Source organism: Bubalus kerabau, chromosome 9 (genome assembly GCF_029407905.1).
Source record: "Bubalus kerabau isolate K-KA32 ecotype Philippines breed swamp buffalo chromosome 9, PCC_UOA_SB_1v2, whole genome shotgun sequence".
Taxonomy (NCBI): domain Eukaryota; kingdom Metazoa; phylum Chordata; class Mammalia; order Artiodactyla; family Bovidae; genus Bubalus; species Bubalus kerabau.
Window position 1 is genome coordinate 17,454,918 of NC_073632.1, and position 20,098 is coordinate 17,475,015.

A 20,098-nucleotide genomic window follows, 5' to 3' on the forward strand; every position below is an offset into this window, starting at 1 on the left:
ATGACTTGACCCCATCCTACATGTCTGACTTTTATTTCCTACCATTGTCCCTATGGATTCTCTGGAACAAATTTGCTGGGTTTTCACCTCCCTTGTATTCTGTGCACCTTTGTCCTCCTCATCATCTCCTTTATTAACCCGTAAATGACTCCCATAAGCAGTGACAATAGGCCCCATTGTCATAGCACTTTCTATAGATCTCTTTCAGCTCTTAGCATCTTGTAAATTTGTCCAGTTCATAAATGGAATTCTAATACAAACAAACAGTAAAAATCATTCAATAAAAATGCTTTTAAAAATGAAGGAAGTTTAAAGAAATACATAGCTGGAGGCAATTCATACTATGTCCTTTATCCATTACTGTTGCTGCTGCTAAGTCGCTTCAGTCGTGTCTGCCTCTGTGCGACCCCATAGACGGGAGCCCGCCAGGCTCCGCCGTCCCTGGGATTCTCCAGGCAAGAACACTGGAGTGGGTTGCCATTTCCTTCTCCAATGCATGAAAGTGAAAAGTGAAAGTGAAGTCACTCAGTCGTGCCCGACTCTTAGCGACCCCATGGACTGCAGCCTACCAGGCTCCTCTATCCATGGGATTTTCCAGGCAAGAGTACTGGAGTGGGGTGCCATTGCCTTCTCCATTACTGTTACCAGTAATCAAATAAGTGTGAAAAGAAACAACTGTGAAAGGAAAACACCATGAAGTTAAATCTTGTCATAGACTCTGCATAGATTGTGAGACTTGAGTCCATTTGGCACACAAGCCTCCACATTCTTTCCTTGGATTCAGCAGCTTCCTCTGTCACTGCCATTTGCTGTCTTTTTACCTGGTTGAAGAGACAGTGATAATTACAGCACCATTTGCTTTGGTCTCCGGAAATAGTGAGTCAGGAGATTATCACATTGTACTGCAATTATTTGCTTGAATGTTTCTATCCAAATTAGATTGGGAACTCTGAAAACAAGAGCAGTATTCTTATTTATGTTCATATCTCTTAGTTCCTGATATTTTAGAGGCAAATTATGGTTGAATGAATGCTTGCTTGTTCATAGAATAAAGGATTCAAATGCTCACTGTTTAACCAAAGGAAATGGAAATGCACAAAGATGGTGATAAGAATAAAATCTGAATTGTCATGATTTAATGGAAATAAAGTCTTTCAAAGTGTAGGATTGATGTTTGGGGTTAGATGACTGATAGGCAAAGTGAAAATAGAATCATTTCAACAAGGAGATGGAGCACTAAATTAAGACGTTCGATAAAAGTTCATTTATTCAATAAATACTTGCCGAGTACCTATTATGTGTAAGACATGGTTCTCACTCACAAATTAGAGCAATGAAAAATGTTTATGTGGTTCCTAATCTCATTGGGAGAGGTTATTATCAAATAAGTGTTGAAAAGTAGGGAAAGGTTCTGATTCAAGACAGTGAACTTGAGTACAGTGTATATCTGGGTCTTCTTGTTTCTAAGACTCCTTGGTAATAGCAGTAGAGAAGTATGAGAAGGAATAACAAAAATATTAAAGTGAGTTTTGAAGGACAGGAAGCAGAGTGGGAGCTGAATGACCTTTTCAGGACACTTTTCCCCCCAAGAGTGCAGACAGGAATAGCAGATGAGAGAAGTGAGATGGGGGCCTGAAAACAGGGATAAATAAAGGTCTGTAATTGGGTCAGCCAGGCACCCCAGGCCCAGGGCACAATGTCAGGAAATTAATGTTAACTTTGGGGATCCTGACAGGCTACAGTCCATGGGGTCGCAAAGAGTTGGACATGACTGAATGACTAACACTTTACGTTAGGACAAAAATCCCAAAGCTTTTGTCTAAATAAATTGCCATAGATTACTTTATTTTCTTGGGCTCCAAAATTACTGCAGATGGTTACTACAGCCATGAAATTAAAAATGCTTGCTCCTTGGAAGAAAAGCCATGACAAACCTAGACAGCATATTTAAAAGCAGAGGCATTACTTTGCCAACAAAGGTCCGTCTAGTCAAAGCTATGGTTTTCCAGTAGTCATGTATGGATGTGAGAGTTGGACTATAAAGAATGCTGAGTGCTGAAAAATTGATACTTTTGAACTGTGGTGTTTGAAAAGACTCTTGAAAGTCCCTTGGACTTCATGGAAATCAAACTAGTCAATCCTAAAGGGAATCAGTCCTTAATATTCATTAGAAGGACTGATGCTGAAGCTGAAACTCCAATACTTCGGCCACCTGATGTGAAGAGCCAGCTCATTAGAAAATGCCCTGATGCTGGGAAAGATTGAAGGCAGGAGGAGAAGGGGACGACAGAGGATGAAATGGTTGGATGGCATCACCAACTCAATGGACATGAGTTTGAGCAGGCTCTGGGAGATGGTGATGGACAGGAAGGCCTGGTGTGCTGCAGAGCGTGGGGTCGCAAAGAGTGGGACACGACTGAGTGACTGAACAACAATGTAGGTTACTAAAACCCCAGAGTAAATCACCCTTTTTTTTTTTTAAGTGCATAACATGAAATCTCCTCTAGTAACAAACTTTTCAGTGTTCAGTAAGTGTTTCTAATTGTATACACATTGTTGCATGACTGAAACTGTAAGTTGAGCAGGGTGAAACATAAACTCTTCATCTCCCCCAACTCCCAGCCCCTTTCAACCACTCTGCTTTCTGTTTCCATGAGTGACTGTTTGAGAGCCCCTGTGTAAGTAGAATCATGGCAGTATTTGTCTGACCTGTTGTATGCACTTAGCATAAGTCCTCATCATTCATCCGTGTGGTAGCATATGACAGGATTTCCTTTATTTTTTAAGGCTGAAAATATTCCGTCTTATATCTCACTTTCTTTATCCATTCATCTGTTGATGTTCATTTCAATTGTTTCCACCTCTTGAGTACTGTGAACAATGCTTCAGTGAACATAAGAAAGCAGATATTTATGTCTTCAAATCTTTTGTATAAATACCCAGAAGTAGGATTGCTAGACCATATGGTGGTTCTATTTTTAACTTTTTGAGGACCCTCCATACTGCTTCCACAATAGCTATACATACCATTTTACATTCCCACCAACAATGCACACAAGTTCTCATTTCTCCACAAGTGCTGACTGTGGACCTTGCCTTCATGAAATTTCTGCTCCTTCCTCTTGAAATTTTCTTCTTTTCCATCTTAATTTGACAAACTTTTTAATAATATTTTAACTCAAATGCTATATTGCCACCAAAGCCTTTCCTGACTCCACTGACCAAGTTCATCCTCATCTTATGAGATGTCATGGCTCTCTGCTTCTCTGTAAAACTTAGTGGAAATGCAATTTACAGAATTAGGTGAGAGCAGAGAGTGTGGTTTTTTGGTTTGATCTACTTAGCTTAGAACAATGCATGACATAGAGTACCTTTACAATAAGCATTTAAAATTTTATTGTGAAATGTTCAGACATTTTTGAAGCTAATATAAAACATTATTTTATTAAGTGATAAAAAACACCCAGGTACCTAACCCTTCATTTAAGAAATGGAATATTACTAGTACCATAAAGGCATCATGAACACCTCTCCTGATTTTTGTGTTAATCATTCTTTTTTTGTTGTTGTTTATACTTTCATGACCTACGAGTGTCTGCCATGGACGGGTCTGGTTGAGTTTGGAAGAACTGAGTAATAATAGCACAAGCCTGGTGTAAGGGATGCTGCAGTCACACTGCTATTTGAAGAAGCATCCATGAGAAAGCCAAGTAGTCCCTGGTTGTGGTGTGCTTCTGCATACTGAGGGGCCTCAGGATACCTCTAGGGGAGTTAGTGGGCAAGGTCAGGAGTGAGTTGTATGAAACACAGAGCTCACACGTCCAGGGCTCCCGCCAAGGTTATGGTGTGATGGAGCACTGGATGTACAATGTATGAGACAGGCTGATGTGCATCTACACTTACTACTCAGTTTTCCTTCCTGTAACTCTTAGACTCGAGTAAGGCAAAGCAGAAAGCCACTGTGAGATGCAAAGACTGCCCTTGTATGATCTAGGCTCCCATAGGGCGGAAATGTCCTGAGTATATCCTCAAACACAGCTAGTGCTGAAAGGAATCTGGCCAAGCTTTTAATTTGTCCTTAGGTTATTTAAAAAAAAAAAAAGGCACCATGGCAGCAGAAGTCTTTAGGATGGTAGACCTCAACATAGCTGTCTATTCTGAGCACACTGATCCTATCTTGATGCATCACCTCTATCTAAGACAGGGGACGTCTTTGGAAGTGTCCTCACCCTCTTCCTGCCATTCCCTCAGCCTCCCTTGTGTGTTGGTCTTCTTCCCTTCCACCTGGTTTTTTTTTTTTTTTTTTTAAATTTTATTTTATTTTTAAACCTGAAACACTGTATTAGTTTTGCCAAACATCAAAACGAATCCGTTTTTTTCTCCTGGTTTTCTGTCTCATTTTGGTGGAGCCTGTTCTCCAACATCTTGTTGGGGAAAGTGGCATACTTTTCTTTCAGACATAAAGAAAAATTTTAATCTCTAAAATGTCTTTATTCTACTCTTAACATGTGTTTAGCTGAGCATGGCATTCTAGGTTGGAAAGGAATTCTCTTTCCTTCAGAATTTTGGGAATGTTGGCCCCTTGTCTTTTGGGGTTGCAGCTTGGCTGTTGAGAGCCCCGAAGCTCTAGTTGCTGGTCAAGGAATGTGATCCTTACCCCTGTCAAGAATCCTGTGGGACTCTCTCTCTCTTTCTGTGGCCCTAGCGCACATGATGACGCCCCTGTGGTCTCTGAGGCTCACTGGGCCTTTTCTTCCAGAAGCACATGGACTTCAGTTCGGAGAAATGTTCTGTTTGTTATTTTCTCCCACCTGTTTTCTGTGCTCTTCCTTTATAAAACTTCTGTCCTTTAGATGGTTGATCACCTTCACTGGTTCTCATAGTTTTTAGTATTTTTCCTCTTACTTTTTTTCCATTTCTGTCTTTTTGTTGTATTTAATAGGTTTTTGTATTCAACTTTAACCCCTTTTTTGAGCTTTTTGGCTTTCTCTTTCTCCCTTTTTCTTTCTCTGTCCCTCCTCACTTCCCTGTTTTTCCTTGCTCCCTCTTGCCCCATCTTTTCTTTTAAAATTCAAATGCTCTTTTGTTTTGTTACTGTTCCTTTGTGTAGCAGCATTTTCCTTATTAAAAATTTATTGTATTGACCGTATACTAACGCATATATATGGAATTTAGAAAGATGGTAACAATAACCCTGTGTACGAGACAGCAAAAGAGACACTGATGTATAGAACAGTCTTATGGACTTGTGGGAGAGGGAGAGGGTGGGAAGATTTGGGAGAATGGCATTGAAACATGTAAAATATCATGTATGAAACGAGTTGCCAGTCCAGGTTCGATGCACAATACTGGATGCTTGGGGCTGGTGCACTGGGATGACCCAGAGGGATGGTGTGGGGAGGGAGGAGGGAGGAGGGTTCAGGATGGGGAACACATGTATACCTGTGGCGGATTCATTTTGATATTTGGCAAAACTAATACAATGATGTAAAGTTTAAAAATAAAATAAAATTAAAAAAAATTTATTGTATTGAAATACAGTTGATTTCAATCTTGTGTTAGTTTTTACTGTACAGCAAGTGATATATATATATACAGGTACATATATATGTATTTATATGCATTCTTTCTCATATTCTTTTCCATTATGGTTTGTCACAGGATAGTGAATATAGTTCCCTGTGCTGTGCAGTAGGACCTGGTTGTTTATGCATCCTATATACAGTAGTTTGCATCTGCTATCCCCAGCCTCCCAATACATCCCTCTCTCGCCCCCAGTTATAGCAGCATTTTCTTATTTCATGAATGTAATGTCTTTTCTCTAAGAACAACACTGATAGATTTTTAAAAATTTCTCTCTACAAGTTGCTTTTCTCTCTGCTTTGGTTTCTAACTTGTATGTTAGAAGCCTTCTTCAGATGTCTGATTGTCCTCAGGTGTCTGCAGGAGGAGACAAGGAAGCTGATTGGACGTTTGGTAAAGCATACCTGGGACTTGTGTCTTTGAGCTTCATAGTGGGTGATGTTGGTGAGCTGATTGCTAAGGAATCTGTGAAGTCAGCATCTATAGATCTTATCTAATAAAATAAATTTACATAATACATCTGTTATAGATATACCAACTTGTCAGATTCCCCATATCAAGAGTTGTGGAAAATCAGATTTTACCTTGTAAGTTGTTGAAAGTAATTCTCCATGGTTTCCCAGTTTTTGTACATCTTGTGAGCAGAGACATTGAAAGGCTTTTGTTCCAAATGATCTTCTTAAAGATGTTGCTGTAGTAAAGAGCTTTGGGAGGTGTAAGTAGTGGCTCAGACAGTAAAGAATTTGCCTGCAATTCAGGAGACCCGGGGTTTGATCCCTGGGTCAGGAAGATCCCCTGGAGAAGGGAATGGCTACCCACGCCAGTATTCTTGCCTGGCATGAACAAAGGAGGCCAGCAGGCAACAGTCCATAGAGTCACAAAGAGTCAGACATGACTGAGCAACTGACACACACATACACACTGACAAAGATAAGGTCTGGCTCCAGTTCAAAGTTTACACAGGTTTTTCTTCATTTCAGTTCAGTTCAGCCACTCAGTTGTGTCCGACTCTGCGACCCCATGAATCGCAGCACACCAGGCCTCCCTGTCCATCACCAATTCCCGGAGTTCACTCAAACTCACGTCCATCGAGTCAGTGATGCCATCCAGCCATCTCATCCTCTGTCATCCCCTCTTCCTCCTGCCCCCAATCCCTCCCAGCATCAGAGTCTTTTCCAATGAGTCAACTCTTCGCATGAGGTGGCCAAAGTATTGGAGTTTCAGCCTTAGCATCAGTCCTTCCAATGAACACCCAGGGCTGATCTCCTTTAGGATGGACTGGTTGGACCTCCTTGCAGTCCAAGGGACTCTCAAGAGTCTTCTCCAACACCACAGTTCAAAAGCATCAATTCTTCGGCGCTCAGCTTTCTTCACAGTCCAACTCTCACATCCATACATGACCACTGGAAAAACCATAACCTTGACTAAACAGACCTTTGTTGGCAAAGTAATGTCTCTGCTTTTGAATATGCTATCTAGATTGGTCATAACTTTCCTTCCAAGGAGTAAGCGTCTTTTAATTTCATGGCTGCAATCACCATCTGCAGTGATTTTGGGTTTTTCTTATAGCCCCTTAAAAAAGATTGAGGTTTCCTAAGCTTAGAGTTCCTCAACTGTGACCAGAACCTCACTGCATGAATAGTATTGACCTGTGTCACATTCATGTTCCTGGGGAGTGAGAACAAGGGGAACTGAGGTGAACTTGAAACTCAGGCTATTGCTGTGTATCTCTGGCCCAGGAATCCCATGTCTCCTGCCAGCACCATGACACTGTGGCCAGCTAGCTTATTGGTTTGCAAGTAGGGTTAGATCTTAGACTCACCACAGTTCCTCAGATACCAGAGAAGGCTAGCCTGTTTCCTTCCTAGAAAGGAAGAATCTTAACTGCCAGCCTTCTGGGAACCCGAGGAGGAAGAGCTCTGCGAACTTCTGCATCCAGGGTCAGAATCCCTCTGCTCATACCTTGGTGCTCTCTGCTTTGCCATTCAGAGGGCTCTGTTTCACCCTCTCCAGGGAACAAGCTTCCAGACTTCTCAGGTGAAGGGAGTCCATAGCGGAAAGAGAATGTGGGAGTGCGTTCCGTTCCTTCCTGAGAGGTCAGCTTCTCTATTAAGTGTTGCCTGGCTGCTCTGTTTAAAACCGCTGCCTTTCTCACCTGCTTTCCTCTCTTTACCTTTCTGTGCAGCACTTTACTGCCTTCAAACACACTGTGTCATTTTTCTTATTTACTATTTTTATTCTGTCTCCCTTCCCATTAGGATGTGAGCTCCAAAAGATCAGAGGTTCTTATCTCTTTAATTTTACTGTTTATCTCTAACACCTAGAAAGTATTATGTGATGACTAATGGATTATAATAATAGCTGTTGTAATAGGTATTCAGTAAATACTTGTTGACTGGATGAGTGAGTAAATGAATGGGACTGTGCCGCCTTTTGCCCTTGCCTCCTGATTTGAGAATAAAATTTAAAAAGTTTATTTTGTAAATCATTGGTACATCTTTTTGCAAGCTTTAAATATTGATGTTAATTGAGACAGAGGTGACCCTCACAGAAGGTTACTTACTGTCATTCCAAAGCAGTTTAGGATAATTTATTCTGTGTACAGTTTCTTATCCTGTACTTTAGAATCCCATTCAGGGCACTCCTAACAGTGGGATGTTTCAGTTCAAGCACTCTGTCACTCTCACTCAGTAGTGCTGGATGTGCATAGTTTGTTGGCAGAGCTAGTGGGATTTACTGAAGATCGGATGTAGGCGTAAGAGATTAGTAATGGTTGAATTAGGGCTAATAAGTGGCAGAGCCTGAATTTCAACCACAGTCTGTCCTTAACCATGAGGCTATGCTTCTTGGATAAGAAAACAACAGCAAAAAAAAAAAAAAAAAAAAAAAGACTAAAAGGGTATGCCCCATGAGGTAGGAGCAAAACCAGGAAAGTGGGACATCCAGGATGCCTTCAGGAAGTAGAGAGTGTGTCACTGATCAGAGGCGGACTATAAGTCAACCAAGATGAGCTCTAAGAATGAAGTATTCCTTTTTGCAAAGTGGAGGTCATTCTTTGGTCTTGATAAGAGCAGTTACTTGGTCAAAGTCTAGTTAAGTGTGGATGAATTATCGCTGTGTAAGAATTTACCCCCAAACCTTGTTTAAAACAACAAGCATTGTCTCACAGTTTCTTTGGATCTGGAATCCGGAAGTTGCTCAGCAGCTTACGTCTGGCTCAGGGTCTCAAGAGGTTGCAGTCTGTTACCTCTGCTGTGTCCACACAGATCCTCCTGGGACTTTGTGGGAAGTGGACACAAGGATGTGAAAGCCACACAGTGAGACTCAGGGTGGAGGCATCTTGAAGACCAGCTGTCATGAAATGGGCTAAAGAGAGAAGGGGAGGAGATGAAGCAGGGACGTTAAATGCAGAGAATTCTTTGAGGCGTTTGCCAGAAAGGGGGTCAGAGACATGGGGAGCTTGTCCAGGGGGTGTCCGTGGGTAGATGCCCTAGTGGAGCTTATATCTTCTTATGAAATAAGAACCAGACTTCTTGGTTGAGACTGAGGGAGAGGAGGAAATGTATGAAATAGTCATCTGGGAAAGTGGAGAGAGAATGATTCTGAAAATGTAGTGTGACTACTCGGCAGCAGTAAGGAAGGGGTGCCAATGACACTGGACCATGGAGTTTAAGTAAAAGAGGGGGAGGGAAGTGAGGACTTGAGAAGAAGCTGAGGGCTGAGAAGAGTAGGATTCGCAGACTCTCCTCTTTAGAGGGGGGTCAAAGGATTGCTCAGAGAAGGCAATGGCACCCCATTCCAGTACTCTTGCCTGGAAAATCCCATGGATGGAGGAGCCTGGAAGGCTGCAGTCCATAGGGTCGATGAGGGTCGAACACGACTGAGCAACTTCACTTTCACTTTTCACTTTCATGCATTGGAGAAGGAAATGGCAACCCACTCCAGTGTTCTTGCCTGGAGAATCCCAGGGACAGGGGAGCCTGGTGGGCTGCTGTCTGTGGCGTTGCACAGAGTCGGACACGACTGAAGCAACTTAGCAACAGCAGCAAAGGATCGCTGAAGTGCTGGTCTTAGATAGAATGAACTGGAAAGAAAGGCCGGGGCATGAGAGAGGGTGTTGATTGAAATGTAAGTTACCAAAGGATTGCAGTCATTGGTCATGTAAAGCTTTAGGAGACCAGACTAGGAGTAGGAGCTAGGAGGGCTACAAGGCAAGAAACCTGAGGGAGGGGAGGGAATGAATTGGGGCGATTTATCACCCACATTGATGCCTGGAGTTGTTTGGTACGAAGTATTGGCAACTCAGTCCAGAATTCTTGCCTGAAAAGCCCCACAGACAGAGGAGCTGGAGGGCTACAGTCCATGTGGTTGCAAGAGTCAGACACGACTGAGTGACTAAGCACGCATGCACACACAACCTTGCCTTGAGTGCTAGAGCCTTCAAGCATAAAGGCTTCCAGGAGTCTGCAGGTGGTGCTGTCTGACTCCATGCCATTCAGAGGTGGTGGAGGTGGCCATAGGAGGCACGGAGCCTATCTACAAGCACCCATGGGCGCACAGGAGCTGTGGGCACGTGGGAGGGGATCATGGAGGAGGAAGAAGCCCTGCTCCGGAGCTGCAGCCCTTCTGGTGCTTTCTGCGGTGGCAGATTCTACCTCTGCATTATCCGAGTCCTTTAAGTTTTTCTTTCCATTGAGGAAAGTTTCTTCCTCTTTTCAACTCTGCCCCTTTATAGAAGTTGAGTTTGTGATCTACTCGATTTCCTTTATATATGTGTGAAGGGAAAAGTTGTAAGTACGAGACAAAGCACTTCTCTCCTGAAGTGTGCTCCACCATCCCCAAGCACTTCAGTGTGTATGTTCTCCAGACAAGAGAATTGTCCTGTATAACCCAATGAAAGCATCAGATTATAAAACTGACATTGGTACCTCCCTGCCAACGTATACTCAGACCCATTGAAGTTTGTGACCTCTCCCCATAAAGGCCTTTGCAGGAAATGATCCAGTTCAGAATCGTGCCCTGTAACAGGTGCTGTGCCTCGTGGGTCTCTTTCGTTCTGGAAGAGTTCCTCCGTCTGTCCTTGACTCTCAGGACCATAATGCTCTTGAAGACTGTAGTCCCGATAGTTTGTAGAAAGTCCTTCAGTTTTCATTGTTCTGTGATTCCCTTGTGATCTTTGATAGGACTGTCTCAGGAGTGATGCTGTGCTCATCTCATTGTATCTTATTATAGGTGGCACATGCCCTCAGTGTGTCCCATTCATGTGATGTTAACAGATCATTTGATTCTCTGTCACTTCTCCACTATAAAGTCACTCTTTTTCCCTTCAGACTTCTGGGCTTTTATTTATTTATATCTGTGGATTTGTGAATTTCTCTTATTATCCAGTGCATGCTAATCCATTTCTCTCATAATTTATTTTGATGTTCAGTTGATCCCAGATCCAACCAGGATAGCCGCTTCAAGCTGGCTTCCTGTTCTTTTGATGTGTCCCCTCATTTTTCTAGCACTTAACTTTCTGATGTGAAATGATGGGCCAGGCTTGTCTTGTCCTGTGTGTGCTCAACTCTGGAGTCATCCATTTCTCCAAAGCCCTGGTTCCTCTTAATGAGAACAGTGTTAGGAGCCAGTACTGGGGTTGTGTTCTCAGCCCCTTTGAGTGGACAGAGCTGGTGAGGATCTGTATACACACACATGTATTTATCATACATGGACACGTTTACACCTGTTTTTCTTTAGGCATATAGAAAACCTTGAATTCGCATCAGTGTTTCTAATTCTCGTCTAGTGCTGCAGGACTCACTCTGTAGTTGGGTCTCCTTTCCGTTTGTGTCCCTCCTTTGCCTGGAGGTTTCAGTGAGGAAGCTGGCTGTCACTGTCCTTGAGGCCCTTGGTTCCCTGTCAGTCTCTTCCATAAGCAGGCTGCTGTGCTGTGCCCGCTCCCTCGTGGACGCGTCTGCGGGCCTCTGGGGCTTCAGCCCCTCACGCAGCTCCTGTCCCCGTGACCCTCCTCACCCTACCTGAGCCTTTCTGTCCTCCTGCAGGCAGTCTCCTCTCCTCTTTCCGGTCGTGTTGGAGTGCATCAGGCTGCCGCTGCCCACACCCACCTTCACACTCAGGTGGAAGTTTCATCCTTTTGTAGCTGCTCTGCCAGGGTGCCCCTCTGCCAGGACCCCCGCCCCTGCAAGCCGTAGGTGCCCTCTCGTGCAGTTGCCCCCTCATCTTGCATGAGTGCCCAGCACACTGCTCTGCCTGGACCACCATCCCCTCCTACAGAGGTGCCGACATCACCCCACGGGGGCACCCTCCTTGCTCCAGGTGGACTCCGGTGTCACACTCTGAGTTCTCTGCCTGCAGAGGTGCCCACTGACCAACTCTAGCTTCTATGACTGCTTTTTCCATCATGTTACTTCTGAAGGATATTTCCCTGGAGAAGGAAATGGCAAGCCACTCCAGTGTTCTTGCTTGGAGAATCCCATGGACAGAGGGGCCTGGAGGGCTACAGTCTATGGGATTGTAAGAGTCGGACACGACTTAACGACTAAACCACCACCACCACCACCATTTCTGGAGGGTAGAGTAGTAAGACAGCAAGTAAGCTGTTGGGATGAGCTGAAACCAGCAGCCTGGAGACGGACCACCCTTTCCAGTGTGCAGTTTTCCGTAAGATGCTCTCATCTCAGACACCAGCTATGACAGGAGGATCTACAGGCTACCCTCACTTCTGATCATGTGGCTGCAAGTTGGGAGTCCTGATCTCCCCTCAGGTTCAATGATTCACTAGTAACTCACACAACCCTACTTGTTATTAAAATTCTGTTACAGCAAAGAGATACAAAGCAGAGCCATCCAGGAGAACAGACGCATTCAGCCAGGTCTGGAGGGCCCCAGATCTGTGAAGCTCCCATTGTTCTCTCCCCAGGGAGTCAGGAATACATTTCCCGCCCAGGAAGCCTGTGTGATAACACAGAGAGAAGGGGCCATGGCTCAGTGTCTTGCATTTGTTGGTGTTGTGTTACATGGGCATGACTGATTGGCTCAGCAGCCACATGACTCAGTCTCCAGCCCCCTTTCCTCCTGGACGTTGGGCGTACAGCATGCGGCTGAAAACCCCAACTTTCCAGTCGCATAGTTGTCTTACGGGTGTGGCCAGTCCCCATTCTGAGTCACCTCCTCGTCGTATACTCTCTGGGCTACCATGAATAACAGACACTTCTGTCACTGAGAAATTCTGGATTTAGAGGCTAGCTCTCAGGAATTAGGGAGAAAAGCCAACCAAATTCTTTATTCCCAGGGCTTAGAAGTTACTTCCTAGCAACCAGGACAAAAGCCAACCAGATTCCTTTGGCATATGAATGAATTGTTCACTCTTAAATTCCACCATGAGGTTTCTCATTTACCTTCTCAGATTAAAATTAGTTGTACAAGAGTTCTGTAATGGTTATAATGTTCTTCTCTATTCATTTTTTTCATAGTAATTAATAAACTTTCAGAAATGTTCCAATACTGCTATATAAAATAATGGTGTTGGAGTTGTATAATCTAACATATAGTATTTTGAAATAACCACAAGTTTTAATTATACTGTATTTTGCCTTTTACCTGTCAATTGCATATCTTATCTATTTTAGGTATGACTTTAGCCTTTCCAGCTTCAGTTCATGATTCTCTGATTTGCAGTAAAACATTTCAAATTCTATATAAAAATGAGGAGGTTGTTTTAAATGATGTCATGATCTTCAAAGTTAAAATGTTGTTGGATGAAAAAAAGGTAAACATTTCTTCATATATATTTAGATAAATATTTTCATAAAGCCTCAAGGCATATTTCTAACTTTCTATAAAATATTCAAAAGGCATCTCATAGTCTAATTTCTCTTCAGATTGAAGAAACCCTTGAGGAAATGAATTTTCTGTTATCCCTGGATCTACACTTCACAGATGGAGATTATTCGTGAGTAGGCTAATCGAACAGTTAAAAATCTGTAGTCATGTGTGACTGTTATCTATCCCTATTAAAGTCCCATTTTCTTCTTGGAACCCAGCCTACCCTCTTCTTATTTATTTTGAACTTCTCCCCCTTGGGAGAGTCTCATGGGAATGATTAGTCCTGGTTTTTTGTGCTCATGCTGGTTCCAGGAGCTGCAGGTAGCAAAGCCAGATGAGCTGAAGAAACATGAAACAGCTTCTGAGACTCTTGGACATTGCACTGTTGACACAGCACCACTGCCTTGTGGCCTTTAAACCTGCCTTAGCTCTGTTCCACTGCGTCACTGCTACTCTTTCCTGCTGGCGTGAGTGATGCCCTCTTCAGGCGGGGCCTTCTTGATCTTCAGAGAGTTACCGAGACTTGTGACTCTTAGACCTGACAGCTGTTTCCAGAGTCCATGAGGAAGATTTAGGACCGGCTACCCTGGTTCAGGAAGATCCCCTAAGAGGGAAACAGCAGCCCACTCCAGCATTCTTGCCTGGGAAATCCCATGGACAGAAGAGCCTTGAGGGCTACAGTCCATGAGTCACACACGACTTAGTGACTAAAACAACCCTAAATTTGTCCACACATCTGGACAAGTAGTCACACATTTTAGGGACAAGCTGTGCTTGTATCCATTTAAAACAAGAAACAGAGATCCATTTTACTATTCTACTTTTGTAGAAATACTTCTTGAAAATTGTATACAAATTCAGACTGCTTGTGGCATAGATGTCTAGGCAGCCACACTACTGAGAGGTCTGATGTGAGATGCCCTCTTTACCACTGCAGAGGAATAAGAGTCTTTACATGGTAGCTGCTGCTTCTCTGGAATACTTGTTTATTGCAGAGAAGTCATTGAGGGAATTCTTTCATAAACCAAGTCAGAATTCTATAAGCTGAAATGAGTACATAGTTCATAGCTGTAGGTACATATTGGTTAAAAATATGTATATATTTGGAAGTAATTTTCATGGCATTGTTTCAGTTTTTGGATGTATAAATCTAATGACTAAATATCGATGATAAAGTATATACTAATTACTTGCTTATTTTTGAGCAACATTTAATAACAAAATTTTGTACCATAAAAACAGTTTTAAATACCTTTTGGGATTTATCATAATAGGATTTGACCTACATGATACTGCAGCTTTACTATAAACAGTATTCCCTACTGGAGTAAAATTTTAGGATGAGAGTATTTCCTAAAGTATCAAAAAAAGACTCATTTTGTAGGCACAGTAGTGAAAAACAGTCCATTAACATGGAAATTGTAAGTACAGATAGAAAACTGTAAGTAAGATCTGGTTATTTTTTTATTGTTAGATTTATATTGCTGTCTAATGCAAATGTGATGCTTTAAAAATTGTTCTCATTTTGTTTTTAAAAAATAGTTAAGTAATTAAATATTTTGATAGTTTAAATTACTCTACAAAACGTTGGCCTTCACTAAATTTCTGTACTAACACGCAGACGGGTTGCTTTTCATAGGGCAGATGATCTGAACGCCTTGCAGCTAATAAGCAGCCGCACGCTGAAGCTGCACTTCAGCCTCCAGAGAGGCCTCCATCACCACGCTAACGTCATGTTTGATTATTTCCACCTTTCTGTTGTGTCTGTTACAGTCCATGCGTCACTGGTTGCGCTACACCAGCCACTGATAAGGTAAATGTAACCAGCTCCCTGATCCTTATTAATATAGTGTCTTTTATTTTTATAAATGAAAGCATATGCTTTGGTGAAGATAACTGAAATAGGAATTTCTAAAGTCACGCTTATTTAATACTTTCGTTTTTATACTAAAGTGTTAGTAAAATTTAAGAGCATAGGAATATTAAATTGATGACTTTTTTATTGAAAAAATATGGAACAATCTTTGTCAAACCGACCAGGAAAAATAATACGATCTGGAAGCAACCATATAGCATTGTTTAGTATAGCATTTATGTAATGCTACACTATAATTATTCATTCTCTGGGAAAGTATATTCATCTTTTCCTAGCTTTTTTTGTCTTTTCTCTGAATGGACTTAGTTGTATCTTCTTAAATCTATACTATATAATAGTTCTTGTTTTCTAAGTTATTAACCAATTTTATGGATCTTTACTAAATAAATCTTTTGAAACTATATCATATTAGCCTAAAGGTATATAATATTCTGGATTATAATGAATGCATTGGGATAATTGTTTTTTCTGCTCACTTCCATGGGGGAGATGAACTGTCTTTCATTAATGTGAGGATACAGTTCAGACTCTTTAGTTCTCAAAATAACATCATCCTTATTGCAGGGGCAACAGAAATGACACTTTTAAATCAGTAACTTATGTGAAAAGATTCCAAATTGACTTGATTTCTGAACTACTTTATAATTGCTGGCATAAATCTTTTTGCAGCAACTGATATTAGGGATGATGCTCAAGGGTTAGGATGTTAAACTGACTTATGTAACACCCTGATGCATATCTTTAAGTTGCTGTAAAAATTGTGAGCATGTCTTCCCCTGTGTTGTCCCGTGATGTCTTTAGAGCATGGGGCCAGGAAGAGTCTGTTTCTCCTGATGACCTACTTTTGCCTTCTTTATTCTGTAGTAAGATCTGTAACTAGTTATTGTGCGAGTTTTGTCTTTCCTATTAGACCTTTGAGAGCTTGTTCTCAGTTGCTATAACTTGGTAAACAGGAAAAGTGTTCCTCTTATTATACATAATTTTATTATAAACATCTTCAAAACAATTTTAGATGTTGATTAAATAAATTAATATTTAATAGCATGATAACTCAGTGAAACTTCTTTGATAGGAAAGTATATTTTTGATATATAGCTTTTGAATAAGTAGTATATTTGGTATGAATTACATGTTAGGTTTTGAAATTAAGTTTTTATCTGTTTATACAATACAATCCTGTAGTCTTCTGAATTTCTTATTTTTGTAATTTCAGTAAGAATCCTGAACTATACTATTCCAACCATTCCTTTTTCTTTATAACAAAGAAATACATTCATGGCTTAGTTTCTTTTCTGAAAAAATGTAGGAACTGTTCGTTGAGATTCACTCGGGTTATTAGTGCTGCTTTTAGTCCCTGGTTACATAGAACTCATCCTGGTAACATCAGTTTGTGCTTCCTCTTGCAACACAGCTGTTTTTGCCACAAGCTAGTAGGGGAAAGAGACAGCTCGCGTCCTAGAGACCTTTTGCTGGAAGGAGAAGACACTTTTGGCTCAGAATCAGAAGCCAAGAGGATTAGCTGTTGGCTCTGGTTAGTGATGGGAGAGGAGACTGGGACACCCGTAACAGCTGAGGTTGCTCCTCTTTCCATTGTTGCCTGGGTTCTGAAGTCCCCTCTCTTGCTGCTGGAGCTGTGCCCTAGAGGGAGCAGTGCCTTTCCTGGGCTTCTTGGCCTGTAAACTAGATGGTTGGGTCGGGAAGGAAAGCAAGGAAAGGAGAAGAAGGCTGTCTGCTGGAGGCATGCGGTAGAGGGTCCTGTTACTGGTAACATTCCTCACTGTGTTTCTGTGAAGACAAGTTTTTCCCTGAAGTTTTGTTATGGCTGGACTTTTTAATCCTCTAAAATAAATGAAAAAAAAATTTATAATATTACCTTTTAAACATTATTTTTACATAAAACAATTTCTATGATCAACCCAACTATAGATATAAATCAATTATTTTAAGTAATTGGGATTAGGATTTCTTTCTTTGCTTGTTTTTTGCATAACTTTTTTCTTACACTTGATTTTTTTTTAAGTACAGCTTCTTTGACTCAATCTTGAGAAACTCAGTTCTGTCATAGCAGGTGGAATTTACCATTGCCTTGCTACACCCTCTTGGCTAGGATTTAGAGATTTCATTGTTGCAAAGCAAATTGATTTTGTACATAAAGGCTGCCCTCTGCTTTTGGTACATTTGATTCACTTTCCTGCCTTATCCCTTTTGCCAAACTGCCAGACAGTCAAATGCTTTGGCGTTCTTATAATTAGCTAGTACTTAATCTTAGAAAAAAAAAAATTGTCCATGATTTTTAAACATTCAAGCAGAATATGGTTCTTATTCTATAGAATTTGTGGTATATTAAATGTAATGTTAATACTAACAGCAGTGGTTCATACCCTATATGATTGAGGTAGTGCCTTGAAACACTTACTTAGGTTATCTTAAAGTTTATAGACTTTTAGTGAAGAGAAAGGAAATACCTTGTTTTTGAAGAAGAGAGAACAAGTAGACTCGTGGTTTTCCTTTTTCTGCCCTTAAGTGGGACCTCTTTATTTCTGTAAGCAGCACCTATATTTGACTGTTAACTTTGTGAATTTGGTCACCAGTTCTGATAGGTCAGAATTTCCAAATTAAAGCTGGACCCTCATTTGTCCCTGAGCTACTCTTGATCCCATCCTGTTTTATCCCTCCCCAAAGCCTAGTAATACAGAAGTAGTCTCAAGCATCTAATCTTAGTTTTTTTTAATAATAATAATTCAGATTTTAAAGGAAAATTTGTGAAAGTACTTTAAGAATACTTTAGAAATCATAATCTTGCAAAGTCCTTGCTTTTTATTCTATTCCTCAAAGACTTTCTTTTGTAAACATTTAACTTAGCACTCTATAAATAGACTGTTATGACAACAATAATGTGATGCTTGTTCCTCCAGTTTTCCTCGTCCTGTGAAGACAACTTGGTTAAACAGAAATGCACCAGCACAAAACAAAGATTCTGTGATTCCTACTCTTGAAAGTGTGGTCTTTGGTATTAACTACACAAAGCAGTTATCACCAGATGTAAGAACTGATGTGTTTATAAAGCCTCTTTTCTCTCTTGTTTTGAATGAAATGTGTTTTAACTGTTATATATCTGTGGATGTAATAGTTCTTTTATTAATTATTTGAGCTCAACGACTTACAGATCTAATTAAACATGATCTTCACAAGTTGATTGGTTCCAGTTGTTTTTTATGAAAACAAACCTGATGCTTCAAGATTTTACAAGATTTCATGAATAGGGATCTTTGACAGGCAGTGCTTTTTTTAACTTGTTCCTGTCACCTCCTGCTCTCTTAACGGAGCTGGTAGGATCATTCCAGAGGAGCCTGTGAGGAACCCCTGCCAGAGTTGAGACCTAACTTGCAGCAGTATAAGTATAGCTGTTACTCCCCTAAAAGAAGAGAGGGTTCATACTATAAAAACAGAGTGGCCCTCAGTTGAAATATAATCTGAATCTCAAATTTTTAAAAATCATCATTTGATCTGCTTGTTTTTAAAGTCCAATGAAACTAAGATTTCTCGAATCACATTTCCTGTGTTTAAATTACCTGTATGAATGAGAACAACTTCCTAAGATGCTGCTAGACTTCTTACATGTTTTAGAATAACTGTGATTAGTAAATCCTTTATTTTTCTAAGTTTCGGTGTGCTATTCTTAGACTCTGGTTACTAACATTGTGTCCCAAATCGCCTCTTTGTTCAGGGCTGCAGCTTTGTCATCGCAGATTCCTTCCTGCGTCACGCCTACCGTTTCCACTACACCCTCTGCGCTGCCCTGCTGCTGGCCTTCAAGGGGCTGCACAGCTACTTCATTACGGTAACAGAAGAGCTCCCCTCTTGTCAGAAACTAGAACTGGGTATGTTGAAAGTAGCCAGGCCCTCTTCATCCTCATACTGCTGTTATCAGCTTGGCCATAGTTTCTGTACTTAGTTTACTACAACTAGTTTGCTTTATGTGCTTCACCTTTACTTCCCTCTCAACTCCATCTTTTTCAGGCTTTGATAATTACTTACTGAAATTTTTAAAAAATTTATGATACTGAGAAATAATTTCTTGGTGCTAAGTTTGAGATGAGTCTTTTGATAGATTTTTTTTAACAGTATGTCTTCTTCTCTTAGAATATAGCCAGAAAATGTACTAGAAAGCAAATTTAATTATCCGTAGAATTATTAGATAGGAAGATAAATTAGGGAAAATAAATTCAATAGGTTAGGTAATGTAAATTAAATCCATACTTCCAAATAGTTAATAGTCTAAGCAGATTATATGTACTTGGAACCTTTTGTAAAATATATTGATTTTAGGTGATCTCAGATCTTCTTTCTTCTACTTCACTTCAGAAAATAATAACATTACTCAGTTTTAACATTTTGAAAATAATTTAAATAATTTCTAAAAATCAGTCTTCAGTTTTAGTCCATTAATATATACCTGTATGTTGTAACACATAATAAAAAATCATTTGCCTTGATTTTGTATACAACTTATAGTTTGCAAAATACATATATCATTTCACACAAGATTATTGATTTATGAAAATGTTTTTATTCAGACATTTTATGAAAGTTTTATAAGCTTTTATTTTCAACTATGAGCTAATAGCTCATCAAAAGCACATTTTAATTATTTCTTTGGAATAAATTATTTTCATCATACTTACCTGAATGAATGAGAAATTGCTTTTTAAATTTGACTGAGGTTGATCACTGTTCTTATTTCTTTGTTTCTCAAGGATCTTAGTCTTTTAACAATGTTGATGCCCTATCAAAAATAGTCACTGTTACTGA

The 20,098-nt window shown here is 40.6% G+C and overlaps 1 protein-coding gene across 9 annotated transcripts in view; it reads left to right on the forward strand.

Moving 5' to 3' along the window:
- The window catches only part of FAM135A (family with sequence similarity 135 member A), a 162,149-nt gene that overhangs the window by 67,134 nt on the left and 74,917 nt on the right, over positions 1–20,098 (forward strand). For 7 of the 9 annotated variants that reach the window (XM_055534765.1, XM_055534764.1, XM_055534768.1 and 4 more), the window contains 5 exons: positions 13,215–13,354; positions 13,467–13,537; positions 15,050–15,223; positions 18,202–18,328; positions 19,014–19,167. In XM_055534765.1, the coding sequence (XP_055390740.1) occupies positions 13,215–13,354; positions 13,467–13,537; positions 15,050–15,223; positions 18,202–18,328; positions 19,014–19,167 (666 nt within the window). Of the gene's footprint in view, positions 1–13,214; positions 13,355–13,466; positions 13,538–15,049; positions 15,224–18,201; positions 18,329–19,013; positions 19,168–20,098 lie in introns of those variants that run through there. The other 2 variants (XM_055534769.1, XM_055534772.1) reach the window with 2 other exon arrangements.